Raw genomic sequence first — 23,539 nt, 5'->3', positions numbered from 1 at the left:
TTCCCCCCCACCAATATGTGAAATTAATCTCAATATGAGTTTTTTTAGTGTAGAAATTATTTATTTTCTTTAATCAGCAATGGCTCCAATACGTTTTTTTTTTCCCCCTAAAAATTTTGAGCATAAAGTCAAAACATTGTGTACAAGAATAAATGACATTGAAAAAAAAGTCCTAATAGTATGAGAATAAAATCGAAATAGTATGAGAACAACGTTGTGATAAATGATAAAAAGCTGTAATAAATGATGATAAAGTAATATGAGAATAAAGCTGAAATATTAGAATAAAAAGTGAAATATCGCAAGAATAAAGCCATAACATTGTTTACAAGAATAAATAACATTGAAAAAAAACGTCCTAATATGAGAATAAAGTTGATAGATGAGAATATAGTTTAAATGCTATATAAGAATAAAGTTGAAATATTAGAATAAAATTGAAATATCACAAGAATTAAGTCATAACATTGCTTACAAGAATAAATAACATTGAAAAAAAGTCATAATATGAGAATAAAGTTGATAAATGAGAATAAAGTTGATAAATGAGAATAAAGTTGAACTAGTATAAGAATAAAGTTGAAATATTAGAATAAAATTGAAATATCGCAAGAATAATGTCATAACATTGTTTACAAGAATAAATAACATTACAAAAGTCCTAATATGAGAATAAAGTTGATAAATGAGAATAAAGTTGAAATAGTATAAGAATAAAGTTGAAATATTAGACTAAAATTGAAATATTGCAAGTATAAAGTCATAACATTTTGTACAAGAGTAAAAACATTGCAACAATAAAGTCATATTATAAGAATAAAGTCATTACTGAGAATAAAATATAACTAAAAAGATGCTCAACGTTCCTTATTTTAACACAAGGGGCATGACTGCACTTTGTTGTAAGAATTCTCATAAAATTAAGCCCAAAAGGGGGTCGGCAGTCTCTGGCACTGTTATTTCGGGGGTCGCATGCTGAAAAGTTTAGGAATCCCAGCCCTAGAGGTTTGTTTGGGACCATTGTTGCACAAGTTTAAAGCAATTCAGACAAGGAGGGCATAAATCAGAGCAGGAGCCTAGAGGCTCATGGTACCTCTAGAGGAGCTGCAGAGATCCACAGCTCAGGTGGTTAAAAGCTGTTGACAGAGAAGCTATAAATGACTAATCTGGCCTTTATGGAAGAGTGACATTGTTGAAATACAGCTACTAGAAGTCCCGTTCAGGTGACCAGAGCTGAAAATAGAATAGAAATATCCTTTACTGTCCCTCAGTGGGGAAATCGAGGTGTGGAATTCACACAAAGGTAAAAACAAAAACAAACAGAAAGTAACAATAAGAGACTGTGCAGTAAGGGCAAATCTGCAGCATGAGGAAACAACCTCAGATACTGAGATTCAAAGAAACGTGAAACTGAAAATATACCGCATGTGCATCTATATTTCTGCTTGGGGAAAAACAAGAAACTATTTACAATAAATAGGAAATCTGCAAAGAACAGCAGGGGACGTAAAGTCTAATGGCGGCTTGAAGGAAGAACGCTTCATTCGTGGGGTGGGAGACATTGTCCAAAATGAGGACGATGCAGCTCTGATGATCTCAGATGATCAAAATATAACATTTAGAACCGGTTTGTCTCAAAGCAATTGAGACCCAGGTAACATTGTCCTTTAACTTTACCCAAATGGGCCACCTAGTCGGGTCTGTCGCAGAGAATCCATTAAAACCCGATTTTAAGGGCTTTGAATAGTTTTGAGGAACACCGTGTCTCTGTACGTGTGTAACCTGTGTCCTAATTCTCTGCCACCGCTTCCGGCAGACGTACCGTCCGAGGTGGACAGCTACCACAGCCTGTTCCCCCTCGAGCCTCTGCCCCCACCCAACCGCATGCAGAAAACCAGCAACTTCAGCTACATCACGTCCTGCTACAAGGCGGTCAACAGCAAGGATGACCTGCCGTACTGCCTGAGGAGGATACACGGTAATAAATGAACCTCACAGGAGCGTAGATCTGTTTTAGAGCATGAACCGGTGCTTGATTCCTCAGCTAAGCTTGGATCGCAGTAACTAGCAGTCATTTGTACATAAAGTGGCTCAAGCAGGAAGCCGAGAACCATCCATTGCTTTAATTTAAAGAGAAATTGTGAACTAAGACTTTAGTTCAGAGGTGTCAAACTAATTTCTATATGGGGCCACTTTGGCATCATGAAGTCATTAAAAGGGCCGCTTGCATGTGTAGAGACGATACTTTTCATTTCACAATTTCATTCCAGTTCACACAGTAGTATAAAAAAATGCACAGTAACATAAAAGTAGCACTCTTAGGCCCAGTTTATACAGTTTATCTGCAAAAAAGTTGATATTGGGGTGAGTTACACTTACAGGAGGCACAGTTTTAGCCACTTTATACACTATAAAAGGATATATGCCTTTTTTTTTGGCTCTCGAGGGCCGGATAATTTACCTTGAAGGGCCAGATTTGGCCCGCGGGCCTTGAGTTTGACACCTGTGCTTTAGTTCATGTGTTGAACGTGTTGTTTTTCTCCCGTGTTTTGGCACTGCGACCAGGTTTCCGCCTCGTCAACACCAAGTGCATGATGCTGGTGGACATGTGGAAGAAGATCCAGCACTCGAACACGGTGACGCTCAGAGAGGTCTTCACCACCAAGGCCTTCGGTGACCACTGTGAGTGTCATAGAGCAGCTTTTGTCAACCTCGTTTCAGGCTGTTGATTACTCCGGTCAGCAGACGTACCTCGGCTCTTTTAGTTATGTTATCACTTGGTTTTAACGTTTCTGTTCTCCACTTTGTTTTTCTTTTTCTCTGCCCTCTCCCAGCTTTGGTCTTCTCATACGACTTCCATGCAGGTGCAGAAACGATGTTCAGCAGGCATTTTAATGACCCAGCGGCAGACTCGTACTTCACAAAGAGGAAGTGGGGTGAGTTTTTTTTTTTTTTTTCACTCCCTCCCCCCTCCACCCCTCTGCCATTGCTCTGAAATAGATCCAGCTTCACCTCAGGCGCCGCAGATCATCGCTCGTCTTCACACATTCTGCTTTAGTTTACTCGTTTACTAGTGAGGTAATTGTCGCATGTCTATTTAGAGGTCTGTGTTTTTTTTTGTTTTTTTTTTCTTCCTGGTGGTGTTGCATCTAGGCGCGCTCATGTTGCACACATGTGGATTGTGTTGCAAATAATACATGTTATTAACGGTGTAATTCGAGTCCTGAAGGGCTCGTTTGGACTTTTCCATGTGAGGTTCTGAGACGTTTCTGTCGTTTCCTGAATGGTAGACAGATGTGGTGTATCACAGTGAGATTGTGTAAATGTACATAAATAGTCCAGCGCTGTCTTTCCGCGTAAAGTCGTCGTCAACTTTGACGTTGTTTTGTCAGCTGACGAACGTTTGTGCAACTAACGCTAAATTTAGGGTCGCTTCAGGCTCCTGAATGCATCAGCCGCAAGCGTTGGCGTGGTGTTTGCTCCGAAACGGACCCGCCGACACGGATTAATGCGTGGCCGCTGGAATCCGGCGGTTCCAGGCCCTGATCACAATAGCGCTCTTTGGTGTGGATGCTGTGGCTCAGTGAAGATGCTTAATTTAGTTCTTTTTCACTACCGGTGAGGTGTTTTAAAAGACAACAGAGGCAGAGAAGGTGAACGATGTTTCTAGAGAGGAAGCTGTTGGGCGTTCTTTCACGCCGCTGCTTTGAAACAAAGGAGGAGATTACAGGAAGCTGAATATATTGCATAGTAGTTGCTGTATTGCATCCTATTGTATTTGATGCTAAATTAGGAAATGGGGGGGGCAGTTAAGGCGAGTTGGTAGTCTAAGTCCCAAACGAAGATGCTACAGTCGGCTCTAATCCATCTGCGCTTGTTTTGAAATATCGGTCCAACCCCGTTTTCCCTGCAGAGCTGTGCAACGCCCATCGTTGTCTCTGTCACAGTGTGACTGCTCCTCTGGTCCAAATATAAACGCTAAAAGCTGCACAGTGAACCCAATCACAACTGCAAAAGCAGGGTTCCCGCGGATCCTTAAAAAGTCTTAAAAGGCATTGAATTCTGTAATATAAAACTAAGGCCTTAATTGGCATTAAAATGTCTTAAATTAGTCGTTCTTAGGTCTTAAAATTGTTACCAGGTCATAAATAGGATTTTATTTTTGTAATCCTTACCAAACGGTAAAATAATTGACACAATTATATATCTTTTTAAATTTACAGAATGGCTCAATGTAACCATTATTGGTTCCGTCCCGATATCGGAACCAATAAAAACTGTTGCGGCCGGACCATAGCTGTGAAAAAGAGTTGGCACTGGTTATGTTGTGGTTTTTAAAACTGATTTATAGTTTATCTTAGTAGGGAACAAAACAAAGTTTGTGAATTCAGTTCAGTAGTTGTTAAAAATATATCTGTAATTTGTGTGTTTTTTTTTAGCTTTCTTCCTATATGGAATGTTTTTCAAAATGTTAAACATGTCATTACAGAAAGTAATGGCTTTATGTTAAAATAAACATTTGGGTGTAGTTGTCGCAACCAGGTTTATCTTGTTTATCGTGAAGTTGGTCTTAACTTTTTATTTCAAGTGGCATTAAAAAGGTCTTAAAAAGTCTTGAATTTCACTTGCCTTATGCTGTAGGAACACTGAAAAGGACTGCTTGGGTGAATTATTCGTTAGGATTAGGGCTCGGCGATATGGACCAAAAAGAAGATCTCAGTATTTTTATATACAGTATTTATCTAGATATGTTTTTCTGTTCATAAAGTGATTATAAAAAGGCGTCTCTGAATCAAAGCTTTATCCCACAAGTCTCACAGCTCCAACAGCTGTAGATAAATACGAGATACGGCTGAAAAAATAACCTACTGGACTACATAAAAGTATAATTCTGATGCAACATAGTCAATCTCGATATAAACGATATATCTCTTTAAAAACAAATCTCTATATTTTTTTAAATTCTCAATATATTGCCCAACCCATGGTAGGATTATTTCTAAGTGCGATAAACACACATCCTGGATGGCAATAATCTTTTTGGTCACTGGTCGCGATGCCCGCAGTTAACGTATCTTTTTTTAGTGGACCTGACAGTGGTGGAGAAATTGGGATGAAGAGAGAGAGTTGACAATCTGGGTTAATGATAACCGGTTTAGTTATTGTCATCGGTATCCCAAATACAGGCTCTCCTGATATAGAACAGCCCCAAAAATTATTAACTCTTATCAATAAAGGTTGCAATAAATGAGTAATTTAATAATCGAACACAAAAAGAAACCTGAGCTCAAAAATGAGCTTAGCGTCGCTTATTTATTTTGAACGGGTCGCGTCATACGGCACATTTCTGTTTTTGAGATGTTCCAGGAGAACAAAGCGAACATATAATCGGGGATATTTTTAGCACCAAAGTAGCAACGCGGCTGCGGCTAACAGCGGTTAGCTGTCCACTGCGCTCTGCTGGATTTCTCCACGTTTCCAGACTCATCGCAGCCAACGCTTTTCTCTACCACAGGTACGGGGAACTATTACTAATAACACGGCCACAGAACCTCACCGAAACCCAAACGAGCCCTTCAAGGAGCTGCTGCCGGTGGTTTCAGGTCGACGGTTGGTCAACGGCTTTCTTTTAAAGAAGACTTGTGGATTCGGAGGAAACTGTGGCTGAAAGTGATCTTAGGCACAAGCTCCTGTTTTAGGCTGCCTTACAGGAGAGGAGGAAGCAAAACCACACCGACACTTGTCTGCAGTAAACACTGTTTAGAAAATAAAACCCATGTGCAGAATCTGTCAGGGGGGGGGGGGGGGCACAAGGAGAAAACGCTAGAAAGGATCCTGAACGCGAAGCGTAAAGCTGCCCGACCGTTTAGCCCTGCGTGACCTTTCAGGAGACGGGCCGTCGTATGCGAAGCCCGCTGTGGTCGGTGTCACACTGTGGTACTTCTTACTGTCCACGCCCTCTCGCTTCCCCGCACGCACACATCGCCCATAGCTGCTGCTGCTGCTGCTGCTGCTGCTGTTGTTGTTGTTGTTGTTGTTGTTGTTGAATTGGTTAGAGATGAGAGAAAAACTTTGCATTGACGGTAATTATAACTTCACAAACCAAGCGCTTCCTTTAAACATGTCTGCCTCGTTCACACCTACCGTCTAACTTGGGCGCTGACGACCGGTTGGTTTATATGATCGTTTTGGTCGGTTTCTACCTCCCATGATGCACGATTAGTTCATCTTAAGCTGATAGAGATTGTTTGTTTTAGGGCTGGGCGATATGGATTAAAAAATAAATCTCTGATTTTATCATACCAAATCCGAATAATCGATTTTTTTTTTTTTCCTCCTTTTTGTTTCATAAAAAGAAATTAAAGAAATTATTTTAAAACCTTGCTTTTATGTCAAGCATTTCGTCAGGGAGTTGACCTGAATTCAAAGTGCAACTAAAAACAAGCTGTGAAACAGGTTTGTAAAACAAGATGGTAGCTGTGCCATTATAAACAATGAAAATATAACAAAACATTTGCTGCTAGTGGTATTACACATTGAGAGAAGAACAGGCCTCACTGCACTTGTGAACTTAAAACTAAGTTAAAAAAAAAAGTAAATAAGTAAATGAAGTACCTCGTATTATGGTAAAAAAAAGTTTCTACTTAACAATATTTTGATAATACATTTGCCTAAACATATATTTAGCATCACATGCTGTTCTCTTCATGGAAACTCAATGAGTGTATTGGCGAAATAAAATCTTATAAATTCGAATTAATCAATTAAATCGATTTATCGCCCAGCCCTAGTTTTTTTTGTTTTGTTTTTAACCCCACTGATATTGCGTCTGCCAGACATGGTTCTGTTGAGAATTACCGAAGAAGCTGCCAGTCTGAGGTTTAGTTTGTAAGATATATGTCAAACCCACAAGCTGCTTGTGTGTGATAAAGCGTCTTTCGCTTGTGAAGGGCAACACGAACCTCCTCCGCCACGGCAGCACGCGGGCCTCCTGCCGGAGTCGCTGATCTGGGCCTACATCGTCCAGCTCAGCTCGGCCTTGCGGACCATCCACACGGCCGGCCTCGCCTGTCGGGTTATGGACCCCAGCAAGATACTCATCACTGGCAAAACCAGGTATAGGCAGTTTTATTCCCCATCAGAGTCCACCTGCTGTTGTTTAAACCCCCCTACTCCACGCCTTAAATGCCTTTTTTAACAGAAAAGTGTTAAATAAAGCCCGCCCTGTGACGTTAATGTGCTAAACGGAGATAATTATTTTCGGTCCAGACTTCCCAGACGAGCGTAGAAACTGATAAAAGCTGCTGGTCTCTTATCTGAAGGTTACGGGTGAACTGCGCTGGGGTGTTTGATGTCTTGACGTTTGACAACAGTCAGACCAATCATCTCGCCCTGATGCCGCAGTACCAGGTACTTATGCAATGACAGAGTTCACTGCAAAAAGGGAACTAAAAGTAAGATTTTACTAACTGAAATTAGCGTATTTGTCCTTGATTTGAGTAGGCAGATAAGACTATCTGTCAATTGAATGAGTATTTTTACCCCTACTATAAGATGATTAGAATACTGCACTTGAAAAAAAGATGGAGGTGAGTTGTTCCTATTTTATGAGCAAAAATCTCATTCCATTGGCAGATCATTTAAACTTACCTGCTCAAATCAAGGATAAACGCACTCATTTCAACAACATTTTTACCTATTTTTAGTTCCCTTTGCAGTGCAGCATTCTCAACATCCAGATTTGATGTCGACAAACTGTTTAAGTTGCGCCCCCGTACCAGTATATATGTAATTGTGTGTTTTTGTCGTGCAGCAAGCAGATCTGGTTTCGCTGGGCAAGGTGGTGCTGGCTTTGGCCTGTAACTCGCTGGCTGGGATTCAGAGGGAGAACCTGCAGAAGGCCATGGAGCTGGTGTCCATAAACTACTCTTCGGACCTCAAGAATCTTATTCTGTAAGAGGGATGAACACTGTAAAGCACAATAAAACACCTCTAGGGCCGTTTTCTTTCCAAGTTATCGCTCCAAAGCAAGGCAAGTTTATTTATAAAGCACTTTTCAGTAACGCAGACGATTCAAAGTGTCGTACGTGAACAGAAATATGTTGGAGGAAAGCACATTGCTGTGGAATAGTAGCAGTAGGTTAAGATATGAGAAAAGTTGGACTATAAACTTCAACATTTGTAGTCCAACACACTCCAGAGAAAATCGAGTTGGCATAAAAAGTGTCTAATGAGCAATTTTCTGGTGCACTTCTCCTGTTTTTAAGTTGTCAGAACGGCTCAAACGGCTAATTTAGGCTTTTTTAAGCTGCCAATATGTGCTAGACCAGTGATTTCAAATATTTCAACATTTTAACATTGAGATGTTTAAAACAGAATTTCAAATATCCTCTGGAAATATATGCATTGTCTAACTTTTGAATCTTTAAAAATAAATTTCCCTACGTTATTCAGCAACAACCAGAACTCTGTAAGAACATAAATGCATGAACATTTAAACACATGAAAAAAGCTGTAAACCCCAGCTAACTAAACAAATTATTAAGTTTCAGGTCTTGTTACATGAAAAAGTGCCCGTTGTTTTGTTATTTTAAAGCAGGTGGTCGAGCCTCTATCTAAATTAGTCAGAACCCACGAAAGCCAAGAGGCTCACATGTAAAAAGGCTCAAAATCTAAACGCATTTCTCACACTTTATTAGATGAACCACAACCTTTTACCGACCAAATAATCTAAAGTAGCGATGTTTACTGACATGCTGCATTCTCTGCTAACATGTTTGCAGCTGATACGTTCAGGCTGCATGCAATCAAGGACTTAAATGTGTTTATTGGGGTTCTTTACCCTAATCAATCAAATCCTTTGCAACCGTTTTCAAAGTCATCTGATTAATCAGTACCTTCGAATGTTTTACATGCCAGCGTTTGATCCATCATACCCGAAAATAACAAGTATGGGGGAACAAGGAGAGCATTAAAGAGCAATGCCAAGAGGTCTGTTATAATTTTAGAGGAGCTTGTTAATAATTAGCCACGCCCTTTAACAGTCTGGCCTTTATTGGAAAGTGCCAAGAAATAAGCAATTGTAAGCTACAAGAAGCACGGTTTGCTGTTTATTGCCTGTTTTAGATGTGTCTGTTTAGAGGCGGTGTCTTCTCCATCACCCATTTATTTAAGTCAGGCGTGAGGAGGCAGGTAAACGGCTAAAACACGCAGAAGAGATGCCTGGTTTAGATCCAACGGTAGGAATGGCCCAGTCAAAGCCCAAACCTAAATCCAATAGAGAATCCCTGGCAAAACTTAAAAGTTGATCGGAACAGATGCTCCACTTTCGAACCAAGTGAACTTGGGCAGTTTTCTAAAGATGAATGAACCAAAATTTCAGTCTCTAGAATTTCAAATCTGCCTGACACGCACCCTAAGGCTTTTAGCTGTAACCAAACAGAAGGTGGTTCTGCAGAGTCTCGGCTCTGGGGGACTCAACACAAATGCCTGCCGCACTTTCCAGATTTTAGCTTCAGGGAAGAAAAAAAAAACATTACTTCCACATAACCAGTACATGCTACTTTGTTTTGGTTTAAAACAAGATGTAAAAATAAAATACATTGCATTTTGTGAATGAATTCAAGTAGAAATTCTTTTGGTATTCAATTTTAGTTTAAAAACAACTGGTCTTCTTCCTGAACAACAGCCGTAAGCGTAAAACAAATGAGGAAAATGGTGACATGTTAAACACTAGCCTGCAAAATCACACCATAAAGCGGTTATTGTACAAGGACTCCGTGATAGATTTCTAGGTTAAACACGTAACATTGTGAAAGTTGCAGAAACCTTAAGACGCAGGTGTCGCGTTCTGGTCCTCTGGATTCTGAAGAGAAGATGAAATTGAAACCGTAACAAATTTTTTTTACATCTTTGAAAAAACAACTTGCATTAGTGCACAGTTTTTTTTTTTTTTACCTATCAAAAGTTTGCTTTGGCACATAGAAAAACTGGAGTATTAAACTGTAAGGAGTCCTAAATGGGCTGTTGGTATCTGACATAAGATAAGATAGTTTAGGGCTTTATTGATCTCACAGTGGAGAAATTTACTTGTCACACATCGGCTTAATAAACAAAAAGAAAGGTGCCACAAGGAGGAAAGGTGCATAAGGTATATACAGTGTGTCCACATATGTGTATGTGGACACACTGTGTATCAAAAATATTATTTTTGATACAGTGTGTATCAAAAATGTGTGTTTTGTGTGTATCAAATATGTGTGTATCAAATATGTGTGTATCAAAATAAATATTTTGATACACACATATGTGTATCAAAAATAAAAAGTACAGGGAAAATAAAGCAGATATTTAGGGTGAATTATGTACGCTCAGGTGACTTGTACACAAATGGAATGACATTTTACGTTAAGTGGTACCAGGTAAGAGCAACAGTGAGGTAGTGAGATATCTATACAGCTGAAGTCGCTTATTAAACAGGATTATTTAACAGTATTATTGCATAGGTCATTGCACAGTGTCTTAAATAGAATTGCACAGTAGTTGTTGCACAAGTTATCACAGTTATAGTGCAGCATTGTAAAGTTTGGTAGCAGCAGGGATGAATGACCTGCGGTAGCACTCCTTTTTACAGACAGGGTGTCTAAGTCTGTCGCTAAAGGAGCTGCTCAGCTCCTCTACAGTCTGGTGCAGGGGGTGAAAGGTGTTGTCCATGATGGATGTAAGCTTGGTTAACACCCTCCTCTCCGCTACTTCCTCCACCGAGTCCAGAGTGCATGCTCCGAGTCCAATGACATGCATGCTCCATTTCAGTGAAACACCTTCTAGCTTTCAGATAATATATATTTCCATTAATAAGGGTCAGATTTAATATAGCAGACTACATAAAAGGTAAATACCTTAGAAAACGTCCAGCCTCCGTTCAATATTGAACATTTTGCTTCTCTGGAGCCAAGTCACCCTTTACACAATTTTACGTAACAACCTTTGATCTGAAAGTTAATTTGCAGAAAAGGGGAAGTTTCCCAAATCTTGTGGAGTCATTGCAGCGTTGATCTGTTTTCCCCTGTCTGCAGGTACCTGCTGACGGATCAGTCTCGCCTGCGCAGCGTCAATGACATCATGCCCATGATCGGAGCGCGGTTCTACACGCAGCTCGACGCGTCGCAGATGAGAAACGACGTGATCGAGGAGGACCTGGCCAAGGTAACGTCCACCTTGGCGAATGCATAAAGAATGTGGTAGTGGATATTCTGACGTAGCTTAAGCAGGAAAGAGTTTAATTAGCTTAGCGGGAAGTGGCGTGAATGCAGGGTGTGGTACGGGGTTTATTAAAACGTTTGCCGCTTGCTCTTAAGTTTGGTTTCCCCATATTGGTGTAAATGTGTGAAATAAGTGCCGCGAAGGCTTTTGTACATTTCTTTATCTTCATGCCTTAAGTTCCTCTTCCCCTTATGTACTCTGGTCTAATGCACCAACCCAGCTCCTCTCTCTGTGTACTTTAACCTGCAGTCTGGGGTCAGAGTTTGCTTTTCTTATGAACAGAAATGTAAAGTTTTGCACAAACAGCTGCAGCTTTTAACCTGCTGGTTTGTGTGATGGCGGGGAGGGTTTCCTGTTTGTCAGCTCATCTGTTAGCTCAGTGTCTCCTCCTATAAAACTGGGTGTATTGTTTATCTGGCCAGGGAGTGCTTTTGTTAAGAAAAGCCTTTGGTGTTGCTTCAGATGTTTTGTGAAACATCTGAAGCATATTGTCTGAATGAATGCGACTGAGAAGCAGATGAGTCATTTAATCATTCATTCGCCATTCTGCGTTTACATCAGAGCAGCGTTATTTGGCATGTAATAGAGGAGCATAGAAAAGAGGTCATTACAACAAATAAAAAAAAAAAGTTAAAACATAATTTGTTGAAACACTATTTAATTTGTAAGTAGCAGAAGTTTGTGAACCTACAAATCAGAGTGAGGTTATTTTAGACGGTTATGCTTGCAGAAGGGTGTTTTTACACTTAAGAAGCAGAGACTGCATAAGATTTTGTTTTAACACAATTTGTGAAGAGGTAAGTTGCGTTTCTATGCTGCATTCAATGATATTAACGTAAAATAAATGTCAATCTAACTCCAAGATGGCGGAAGAAGGTGGGTGCCATGCAGCTCCATACTTAATTCTCCTCTTCAACATCTTTCATTAGTTTTTATCGGTTTCAACTGACATTTTTTTTGTCAACTCAAGGAAATTTGGGACTTTGAGATAAGATTTAATAAAAGGGCATCACTTTGCTATTTCTCCTTGTCCCACCAACTCCAGGCATCAGCTTGACCAGAAACCAACTCTCTACTCTTGGACATAAGCCAACTCAGACTGATAAACCAAGATGGCTCCTTTTTTGGTTTTTAATAAGACACGATATTTAATTAACTACCCAATTTTGTGTAAGAATGCCGTTCATGCAGGATTTTCTAGAAAACATCAAATATTGTGCCTACAGTTGTTTGTTTTGCTTGCTGTTACTAAGTGGAGATATGCAGCTGAACCCTGGTCCATTAGTTAATAAGCCAATCCAAGGATACAACTACATCACTTCTATCACCAGAACAAACTTTAGTAGCAGCACAGCCTGTCCAGGTTGCAGTAAGGATTACTTCAGGCAGTGGCTCTGCTAACTCTAAACCACAACACCAGCCAAAGCCATGCTGTGGCTGCAGCTGACGTCAATATGGGCATGTAGCAGCTCATGCTGCTTTATGTGCCATGCCTTGCCAGGGAAACTGCAGCAATTCGGTTTTTACTGGCGCCTGACCAGAACTGCAGAAGGAGCCTAGCTGACCCCGCCCATCAACCAGGCTTCAGCAGACAGACCCAAAGGTCCCTGCCTCGGTCCACTGCTCCCTTTGGGTCAGGGGAAATGGGTAACCTGGAAGCTGCATTGAATGAAATGAATTGGTCCGACCATATAACACATGAAAAAGTAAACAAAACTTAATACATTTGACACTTATTCAAAACACAACACGTCACTTCCAGATAAAAAAAACAAAAACAAAAACAGGATAGCATCTGCCTGGGATAAAAAGAACTATTTCGGCATTTATGAAACGGCAAGATTGTGCTTTTAAAACTGCTCTCAAAACCAAAGCAATACATGATAGACAAATAGTTACGTCTCTGAGACATGGTCACTAAATATACTGGGAATGCAAAAGCAATTTTCTTAAGATAAATAAGGTCAAAGGTATTTTAAAAGAAATTTGCACAAATAAAGAAGTTAAGAGGAAACGTCACAGCTGTTGTGCAATTATACACTGTTTTAAAAGGTATTTAATGTTTAATAAATAACTCTGTTAAATATTGTCTGGAGGATATCGGCTCTAGAGCTGATATCAGGACAATGGTTGAAAGGGATGATATGAGCACTGGCGATCTTTTAACAGCAAACTGCACATATAGAATAAATGAGTGACAACTTCTCTTCAAGTTCAATAATTTAATAACAGAAATAAAATTAACATCTAGAGAACATCACTATAGAATGCTGTGTATCTGAATTAGCACAATATTTCAATCAATAAATCCTCTCTACTAGACTAGTGAAACTTAACTAAACTACTAAGCAAAATGAAGATAAAAATAAGCTAAGCTAAGGAACTATGTACACGCAAAAGAACACAAAGACAAAAGTGGTTGATCATAATCAGAATAATTCAGTGAATCCTGGTTCACTGCAGATCTGATTTTAAAGAACATCTAATGGAGTTAAATTAGCTTAACTAATTCAGAACAACATTTGGTATGTGTTTCAACCATTCACAATGCAAATCCCGAGTTACACAGAACATTATTTGAGGAAATAACGTTTTAAAGAATGCTTTGCTCTGTAAGATCATTACTTTTAGGGACGCTCGATTTTATTAATGCGACTTTTACCTCTGGGAGATAGGAGTCGTTGCAGGGATCGGTCACTAAAATCTGTTAGTCCTAAAGTTGAACAAAACACCTTTAAATCGACATTAATCTACCATATTAATGCGGGAATGAGGCTCATAGCTCTATCAAACGATGGCGGAGTGAAACGAAACAAGCTTTATGTTTAAAACGGCTTTTGTTGAATAACCAGAAATCAGAAGTTACCAGAAGCTAACTAGCATTTTGGCTAGCGTATTTTCGGCACTATCTTTAAAACTAATGCCGAAGTTTTAGTCATAATGAGTGAGCCAGTTAACATAAACATTAATATATCATTAGTGTATGAAACCCCTGTGAAGATAACATTTATTATATAACTATAAAAACGCACTCGAATCACATCGGCAATGACATTGTATCACAATGCTATCATGAGCTACGACCGTTAGCTCTTTGTGTTTAAGAACACCATGTGGACACCTTACACAAACATTTCCCAATAACCATGTAACCTTTCCTTTTGGTTTCTCTCTCCAACCTGTCGGTGTCTCGTGTGAGCTCGACTTTGGCCATCCACGGAAAGCGCAATGAAAAGGGAAAACGTCATTTCAGCACAAGACATGCAGCTCTGCGGCTACGAGCTAGCCGAAACGTGTTCGGAGGGGAGGCCTTGTCCGAGGCTCCGGAGCGGTCTCTGATCCGGTTGCAGTCAAGTCCCTGCATTGCAGCGGGTGATTTCAGCAGATTTCGCCCTCAGCATGGGGAACTGGGTCCTGTGCCGGCCTTTCAGCTCCGTCTGGAGTCCCCCAAGGAAGCAAAACAAAGCTGGCATAGACGGATTCGTTCACTTCTGCATCTGTTTTTAAGCAGAAGTGAGAGACTTATCGTTGAATTGGCTGACATGTTCTCCAATGCCCTGTAGGAACTGAGTTTCAGAGAGGCTCATTGTTACTCAGCTCGTGGCCTCTTTCAGGCCCCATGCATGGCTCCTGCAGGGGGGGGGGGCTTTTCCTTTAGAGTCCCAGGAAGGAAATGTTAAGACTGGATTCCATGTAGCTCACTAGCCACCCCTGCAAAAGGGAACAAACTGGAATTAAATCTAATGAACCAGAAGAGATCGCTGTCGCTTTTGAGACACTGACTCAAACTTTCAATAAAATATCTTCAAAAACTGGGACTCTAATTTTTTTTAAACTATGTACAGTTTCTGCACAATAGGAGTAGTTTAACTTTGACTCATATTGACAGTAATGTTTACTAGCTTTGAGCAAAAAAAATATTTATGTGCTGGACATTCAGGGAGCCAATAAGTGGGGAGATAAAAGATTGTGGCTATGTCCAGGGTTAGTTGAGGGTACCTGAGGGATATGGGTAAAGATCAGATCTGAGGTGTTCTCTGCTCATCAAATATATTTCTTTGTTTGATTGCTGATGTTTATGAGGCTGGATATAGTTTTAAAACTAAACAGTGCTAAAGATGCATAGTCGGAAAAAACAGAATAGTATGAGTTATACCTAAAAGTGTCTACCAACGCCCCTTCAGAAGGAAGTTTTGTAATGTACACAATGAAACCCAAAGTGAAAAGAAGACAAAAGCCACTCCCAGATTGCCCAATTTTACAGCTCGTAAATTCACACGCAGTAATACAAGAAGCAACAGAGCTGCACAGAAAACAAAACACCGCAGCTCCTCTGAAAAAACGTCTCCACGTGGCACGCACAGGTCAAGAGGCTGCTGAAAATCGAGGTTGCACAGGAACATTTGAGTAAAAATGAAGCGCTACATGCCAGCTTATCTAGGCCTAAAACATTTGCAAAGGAAGGAAAATAAATACATTCTGAATTACGGCGGCAAATCCAAAAGGACGAATATTTTCTGGACTTTTTTTTTTTTTTTTTTTCAAGTTTCAAGAGATAATGCAGCAAGACAAATGTCTCTAAACATGTTAAACTTGCTTTTTTTATAGTTAAAGAAGCAACTAAAGTAGTCATCTTAAAATTTGAAGGTTATTAGTTGGATTCCAGCTTCCTCCTGTCACATGTCAATGTGCCCCTGGGCAGGACACTTAACCCCAGGTTGCCTGCTGAGCTGCATGTTGGTGCAGGGATGCGTGCACGATTGTTTTCATGCATCTATGGTGAAAAGCGCTTGGAGTGGGTGGTATGGCTAGAAAAGTGATATTTACCATTTAACTCTTCCCACCTGCTTAAGAAGGACCCAAACCAAGTGGAATACACTTGACGGCGCCTTTTTCTGATTTCCGTGTTTGTGTTTTCAGATTTCATTTCCATTTATGTTCTCCGTATTGAAAAGACTGAGCACATCCAGCTGGTTCAGGACCGGTCCAGGACGAATTTCGTCCATGTTGATTATTTCCATTGAAGCAGGCAGTTTTTTTATTTACTCATTTCTTTTTTAACAACCTATTGATCACTGAGAAGAATAAGTACAAAGACTTTATAAACAAATAAAGATCATCCATTCAGCCATTCATTTTTTAACACGTCTACCCCTTGTGGGATCGTGAGGGGTGCTGGTGCCTATCTCCAGCTGTCAATGGGCGAGAGGCGGGGAAAGAAAGATAATATTACACATAATTTTCAATTTTAATTAAAAGGAGACCATGTAATCTCACATTATGTAATAAATTCAAGCTATAGGGGAGAGTGGTATGGACAAATGACCTACATATAAATCACTATTTGCAATTAGGGCTGGGGCACAAATTGACTTGTATTAATTGAGTGGAATTTGCAATTTATTAAGATTACATTTTTTGAACAATCAGGATTTTTGACAATGCAAGTGACACAAGTTAAGTGAAGCCTTTCCCTCTCTCTCTTTTATTTATTTATATATATATATATATATATATATATATAGATAGATAGATAGATAGATAGATAGATAGATATAGTAGGGCTGTCAGCTTTAACACATTAACTTTGTTAGACCATAACGCCATTTTTTTTTTTACCGCGTGTTAATCATGTCAGTGTTTTTTTATTTTTTATTTTTTTGTCCTCTGCGCTTTCCATATTCCTAAGAATACTAGAGACTAGCAAAACAGACCCGCGCTCACTGTTGCCAAGCCACGCTTCTTTTTTCTAAAGTTGTTTGTAAATTTCATGTGAATTTTATTTTTATGCCACATCACCCAGCCTATGTTAAGCAGAGTAAAACCCTGCTCACCTTACATGCGCACCACCCCAACTGTAAAACATGGCGGTCTCTCTTTTGTATCTTCAACATACGGCATTCTTAGTCTTAACCTCAAGTTTAAAAGCTTTTTTTGTTGCAAAGATTAAAAGACGTCCAATCCTCCATAGTGTTGAGTCTTTCCCAGTTGTAGTTTAGTTTAAAGACGGCGCTCTTACAGAGCAGCAGGTTGCTGGTGAAGGACGGGAGCCCCCCAGGCTCAAACCCAGGCTGCCCTTTTAAGTAGAACAGATCCTGCCACTGCTTAATGAAACTGCTCTGAAACCACTCTGTCACTTTATTCGTCTGTGTGCAGAGTCATCTCAGCACTCGCAAGGCGACGGCAAAGTATGTCGCTGCAGCTTCCTTTTAATTTTTGGTAAAAGGGAAGTTGTCTGGCGGCACCTGCTAGGAAACGGACTCTTTGCACCTTGTTTGGACAGAAGGTCAAACGGCTGGGCTTTCAGTTTCTGGAAATATTATGACTTTAATTCAACTTCCAGTCAGTTCTCTTACGGGCATCCAATGCGCTTTTATCATAAAGGTCACAAATATTTATTCGCAGCTTATCAATTTAGTTCTCTTTTTGTTGCGTTATTCCTCACCGCTGCTTTCCAGCGTTGCTCGCTGTGCAACCAATGTAATTTACCTGTATGTGTGAAGCGCCTATTAGTTAAAAATATTAATTTAGCAAACCTGAAAACTGTCAGTTTCATTTCGGTGCGACATTTTGATTGCCGTCCATCCTGCTACAAAGGTTTTGTTTGTTGTTTTTAAACTTGATAACTTTAAGGCGTTATCGACTGTCTTTCAGGAGGTACAAAATGGCCGCCTCTTCCGCCTGCTCGCCAAGCTGGGAACCATCAACGAGCGACCGGAGTGAGTAAACGCGACGGTGGAACAACCCCGTGCTTGTCCGTATTTGCTCTCCGCCGCTCTCTAAACCTCTGTGCTGTCGATCAGGTTTCAGAAGGACCCGGCGTGGTCGGAGACGGGCGACCGCTACCTGCTGAAGCTTTTCCGCGATCACCTCTTCCACCAGGTGACGGAAGCGGGGATGCCGTGGATCGACCTCAGCCACATCGTCTCCTGCCTCAACAAAGTCAGTCAAGTCTCTTTACCAGCAGCTGCTCACGCCCGGGTCGCTCATTGGTTGGTTGTCGTGAGCTAATTGAGAGTAGCCGGTCATTTGGTAACGGTTTTAAATCCACCATAAAGTGTTGAGCCAGAGGATCTTAAAACCAATATTGCCAACTTTTTTTTTTTTTAGGCCAGTTTCTGGTGGTTTTAAAGCTGGGGCTAAACTCAAGACACTTTTCTAAAAAAAAAGCTGGTGAAGATTCTCTGTCATCCAGGTCATGGTCATTCCAAAAAAAAAGTAAAAAACAAAGCAACTGGACTTGTTTTCGGTAGTTGAAGACGTTTCACTTCCTCTCCAGACTTTTTGAATTGAGAAAGCTTCCTGGAGTAATGATGAGTAACAAGCTTTATACTACTGCCTAACAAAGGCCTTGTAATGGCTTAGACATGCAAATTCAACAGAAACAGGTCCACCTCTTAGTAATGGGCGGTCGTTAAAGACATTAAGCCAGCAGATTGAACCGAACAACTCCTAACAACTCCTCGTTACTAAGGGGTGGACCTGTTTCTGTTGAATTTGCACGTCTAAGCCATTACAAGGCCGCTGTTTGTGCAGTAGTATAAAGCTTGGTACTGCACATTACTCCAGACTTTTTGAATTGAGAAAGCTTCTCAATTCAAAAAGAGAGGAGAGGAAGCAAAGAGGAAGAGGAGAGGAAGCAAAACATCAGTTGCTTTGTTTTTTTTTTTTTTACTTTTTTTTTTCTTGGGGGGGAATTTTCTAAAAAAGCAACTCTCATTGAAGGCGTAGAGTTGGACTTAGTTTCAAAGATTACCCGGAAATCGAGGTTCTTTTAACATTTTGGCATAAAACCTTTGGGAGAGATATGTGAACAAACATTTCAGAGAGGTTAATCTGCCAGGGAGCTGGATCGATACAAATGGTGCTCGGTCCTGTGCAGCAATCTCTATTAGAGAAAAGCCCTGACACACATATTTTGCTTCCTATAGTTCAAACAAATTTTTTACCGGCATTTCTTTGACTAAAACAGCAAAAAGTTCAGTCTTATTACCATTTGTTTGACTTTTTGTAGCTAAGAGAGTTCAAGTAGGTTTGTTTCAGTGAGGCAAGCGAGAAGACTGTAAATCATACGAAGGCTACTTTTAGATCCTGAGCTACAAACCCAAATATATAATATCTTATCACAAGATCTTTTCGTTCCTCTTTTTTAAACTTCGTTTAAAGCTGTTTTACACCTATACTTGTACTTGAGAAAATGTCACAGGTCAGTTTGAATAAAAATACTCAGTTCTGCATGTGATAATAGGGATGCTCTGACTCTGTGCACAAATCTCATGTCTGCATTTGTCGCGCTCGCCGTAAAAAAAACGCGTGTTTTTTGTTCTCAGCTGGACGCGGGCGTTCCCGAGAAGATCAGCTTGGTGTCCCGGGACGAGAAGAGCGTCCTGGTCGTCACCTACTCGGACCTGAAGCGCTGCTTCGACAGCACCTTCCAGGAGCTGCAGGCTGCAGCCGCCGGCTCTCTGTAGCGCCCCCTGTTGGGCCCCGGGCGGGACTGGCCCAGACCAGGAGCGTACCGTTGCACTACAGCAGAGGACCAGGCTCTCAGACATCAGCACAGCGAAGGCAGCGAGGCGGGGCTTCGTGAACCTCAGTCACATACACTGATTTCTGTCCACCAGGAACCATTTTTGTAAAGCCTTTTTTTTTTTTTTTTTTTTTTTGTGGCTGGAAAATTGAAAAACAAAAAAAAAAAAAAGGAAAATGGACTAACGTGGAAGCTGTGATGAACGACATTTTTTTTATTTGGGGGAACAAAAAACAAGAAACAATTTATTTTTCCTGCTTTTACTGTTTATTTCTACAGTCGGGGATGTATTTTTTTCTTCTATTTGAGGAGGAGGATGCATTAAGATTTTAATTTTTGTTATTTTTTTTAAATAAAGAAAAAAAAACGTGTGAGTGGCCTTCTGGGCGCACAGAGAGCCAAAGGGTCACACGCGTAGAACCAAGGAGGATGTAAATCTGTTGAGTTAGCATCTCTCTCTCTGCCGGCTGGAGACCACACCCCTTCATTCTGACGCACTCGGGAGACGGGACGCATCGCCCGAGGCTTTCAGCGCCACGGGATGGCGCCCGTGTCTTAAAATGGGCCAACCCAGCTCAGCCTCGACTGCTGGTCCCTTTTGTGAAAGGACAAACCACTTGGGAAGGTGGAAAGGGTTGAATAACTGGGGAAAGACTGGTTTTCAGATGTTTTTTTGTTGTTTTTTTTTTTTCTACAGGAGATAAAGGAACATGAGACACGTACTCGTTTTTGGGCGGGCGAACTCGGGCTCAGGATCCGAATCTGAGGTTTTTTCTGTCGGCACTGAGGAAGGGCGTGTCTTCTCCTGAGGCTGAAGCGTTTGTTACATATGCAGCAGCCACCTAGTGGCTACTGGACGCCGCTGCGGTTGTTTCAGGTCTGCTGTCGTCAGTGAGCCGCAGCTGCCTCTTCGTGGAATGTCCCCCTGGTCTCCTCACCCTCAGTCTCCCTGTCTTTATCATCTTATTCTTTTGTCCTATAATGTCCCAAACATCACTCCGCCCTCAGCGTGGGGGGAGGGAGGGGGGGGGGGATTCTACGTTTTGCAAGAAAATTAATATTTGGCGACTTTTTACCAGCTGCTTTTTTCTCTCTGCTGAGCTGCGAGATTGCAGAGCGGGACACAGGAGGCCAATCAGGTTTCGCCTCACCTTTGCTCTTTAATACTCTGTGGACCAATTCCAGCAGGGGTTTTAGGTGAAAGGGGGAAGGGTTGGTGGGGGGGGGGGGGACCCCGAATTTTAGTTATGTTTGACCTATTTAGGATCATGAGCTTTCGCACTCGAATTTTCTCTCAGGATGACAAACAGCCCCCCCCCCTCCCCCCATACCCCCCCAGCCCTGATGATTGAATGTCTTTGGCCGTCGTCGGGCGGGACGTCTTCAGATGGAGGTTGAATCTGTGGTTGGGATCATGCTGTGTGGGATTTCATGTTGCCCTAAAGCACAGATCTGTTTTAATTTGAATTTAATCGCTAAAAACAGTACTGCTGCAGTCTCCGTTTAAAACCCCCCCCCCGATTTGACTCCACCGCCTGCGACTCGGCGTATAATAGCCGACCAAACACGCGGCGCACTTCCGAACCGGCCAGCATCTCATCCGTGCTTGGCTCTTTACTCTGACTTTAAGGAAACCATGAAATGATCTGTCCTTTAGGGCAACAGCCGCGCAGGGAGCCGTGTTAGATCATGTACTACTTCCTCTGTTTTAGTGAAATCGAAGAACGAATACGAATAAAAGCAAATTTGGTGAATGTGGTGCTTTAGAAATCCCCCCCTCCACACACACACAGACACACACACACACCTGAAACCCTTTGGACTCATCTGACGCGGTGCCAGTGCTCAGATCACTGCGCTCCACATTACAACACACACTCCAGTTAAGTTTAGAGCCGACGCCCCCTCCTCCCACCCTGTTATCCCCCACAGCAACACACCTACAATCACCATCTTAGTATGTTTTATGCCCCTCCTTGTGTTCTAGTCTCAAATTTTTGCAATATTTGTGTGTACAGCAGTATTTTAATAAAGAATACCAAAACTGAGTCTGATGTGAGATCTCTTTTGTTGTTTGTTAAATTTGTATGCATATTTAAAAAATATTCAACTCCTGCTCCTCTGCCTTTCTAACACATGGAGCTCAGATTGGACAGAAAACATGTATGAGCAACAGTTTGCAAGTTTTTTTTATTGTTTATCAGTTGCATTTCTGTCAGGACTTTGACTAGGCCATTCTTACTAAATATTCTTCGATCTAAACCATTCTGTTAGTCTTGGCTGTTTATCAGGTTTTTGCCTGCATTTGACGACATCCCTGGCTTTGCTGAAGAGAAGCCAGGCCAAAATGTTACTTTTTGCTCTCCTGCCTGTCTACTGTGCTCCTTGGTTTTCATTGATGCCGTTTCTATTAATTGTTCTTATAAATTCAGACTGAGATTAAATTCAGGTGGACTAATTACCAATTGGCTAATCCTAAATAACTGATTTTATTTAGCGTTGTCAGACTGAAGGGTTTGAATACAAATGCACACCAGACTTTTCAGATTTTGAGAATTAAAAAAAAAAACTTTTAATTTATGATTTTGCACTTCTTTATTAGTCTGTCTCATGAAATCCCAGTAAGTTTATGTAACACAAAGGATGAGGAAGCTAGTGCAGGATATAAAACGGGGTTCCCACACTGTCTGAAAAGTGTCAAATTAGCATTTTCTGGCTCTGGTGAGGTGTGGAAAAACTTTGCTAAAGGGTTAAGGTGAGCCTGTTGGGTTTATTTATATATATATATATATATATATATATATATATATATATATATATATTTTTTTTTTTTTTTGTTTGTTTGTGTATAAAGGACTATTTAATGGAAATTATTTGCAGTTTTGCAGTCCTGGTTTTATAAAACATGTTTTTGCAGAAGACGTTGACCCTGTGGTCATAAACTTGTCAGAAAAGCAAAAGCAGGCTGTCATTCTTACAGAAACGCCTATATTGCTTTATAACGGTCTGTACCATGCATTCACGTCACAATAATTTTCTCTCACTTAGCATTGCTCCAGGAGAGGCTAAAACAAAATCTGCTAAATTTGAGGGCTGGGATTATAAAACTGAAAATATGTTGGAGCTTTGATAAAAGTGAACTGGATGCATCATTTCCACCTCATTTAACCCTCGAGTCTGTGTTCCTGAAACAAAACTCAGAACAAGGCTGTGGACGTCAAACTAGACAGCTTTTAATAGTCCGGGTGCACCACATATTTCTGACTTATTGATTTCCTTCTTTTTTTATGTGTCCTGTCTGGCAGTGTAGCATTAAGAATTGCTGTCTTTATGCCAATGAGAGCCCGGCAGATTTTATTTTCACAAGTGGAGTATTACTGCTTTCTCCATAGAGCTCCACTTCATTTATAAATGCATAAAGCTTTATTGGATTTTACTCTGGGACTATTTCATGTTCAATAGACACATAAACGGGAAGGCAGAAGAGAAAACAAGAAGAGGAAATGATTAGACTACACGCTGAAAGGGAGAAAAGGCGACTAAAATAGAGGAGAGGAAAATGAGTCTGCTTCTAAACCTGCAAAGAGCGATATAAAAAAAACAGCAAAACAAATCGATAAAGTATTACAGATACAAACAACCAACACCTTCATACCATCACTGAAAAACACAGTATTATTAAACATCAGATGTATAAAGTGACAACTAAGCTAATAATAGGGGCTTTCTGCACAAAAGTGAATCTGT

General features: G+C 40.7%; 1 protein-coding gene across 2 annotated transcripts in view; it reads left to right on the top strand.

Annotated features, from left to right (window-relative positions):
• pan3 (poly(A) specific ribonuclease subunit PAN3) overlaps positions 1-21,840 on the top strand; it is a 32,860-nt gene extending 11,020 nt beyond the window's left edge. For both annotated transcript variants that reach the window (XM_036125639.1, XM_036125640.1), the window contains 10 exons: positions 1,817-1,978; positions 2,566-2,682; positions 2,835-2,936; positions 6,951-7,116; positions 7,323-7,410; positions 7,814-7,953; positions 11,076-11,205; positions 17,917-17,981; positions 18,066-18,204; positions 19,593-21,840. In XM_036125639.1, coding sequence (XP_035981532.1) covers positions 1,817-1,978; positions 2,566-2,682; positions 2,835-2,936; positions 6,951-7,116; positions 7,323-7,410; positions 7,814-7,953; positions 11,076-11,205; positions 17,917-17,981; positions 18,066-18,204; positions 19,593-19,733 — 1,250 coding nt within the window. In that variant the 3' untranslated portion in view covers positions 19,734-21,840. The remainder of the gene's footprint in view (positions 1-1,816; positions 1,979-2,565; positions 2,683-2,834; positions 2,937-6,950; positions 7,117-7,322; positions 7,411-7,813; positions 7,954-11,075; positions 11,206-17,916; positions 17,982-18,065; positions 18,205-19,592) is intronic.
• Positions 21,841-23,539: the final 1,699 nt, after the last annotated feature.

The sequence above is a fragment of the Fundulus heteroclitus genome, chromosome 21 (assembly GCF_011125445.2).
Source record: "Fundulus heteroclitus isolate FHET01 chromosome 21, MU-UCD_Fhet_4.1, whole genome shotgun sequence".
In the NCBI taxonomy this organism is placed as follows: domain Eukaryota; kingdom Metazoa; phylum Chordata; class Actinopteri; order Cyprinodontiformes; family Fundulidae; genus Fundulus; species Fundulus heteroclitus.
The sequence above is the reverse complement of the archived record's forward strand: the minus strand, read 5'-3'. Positions and strand labels throughout refer to the sequence as shown.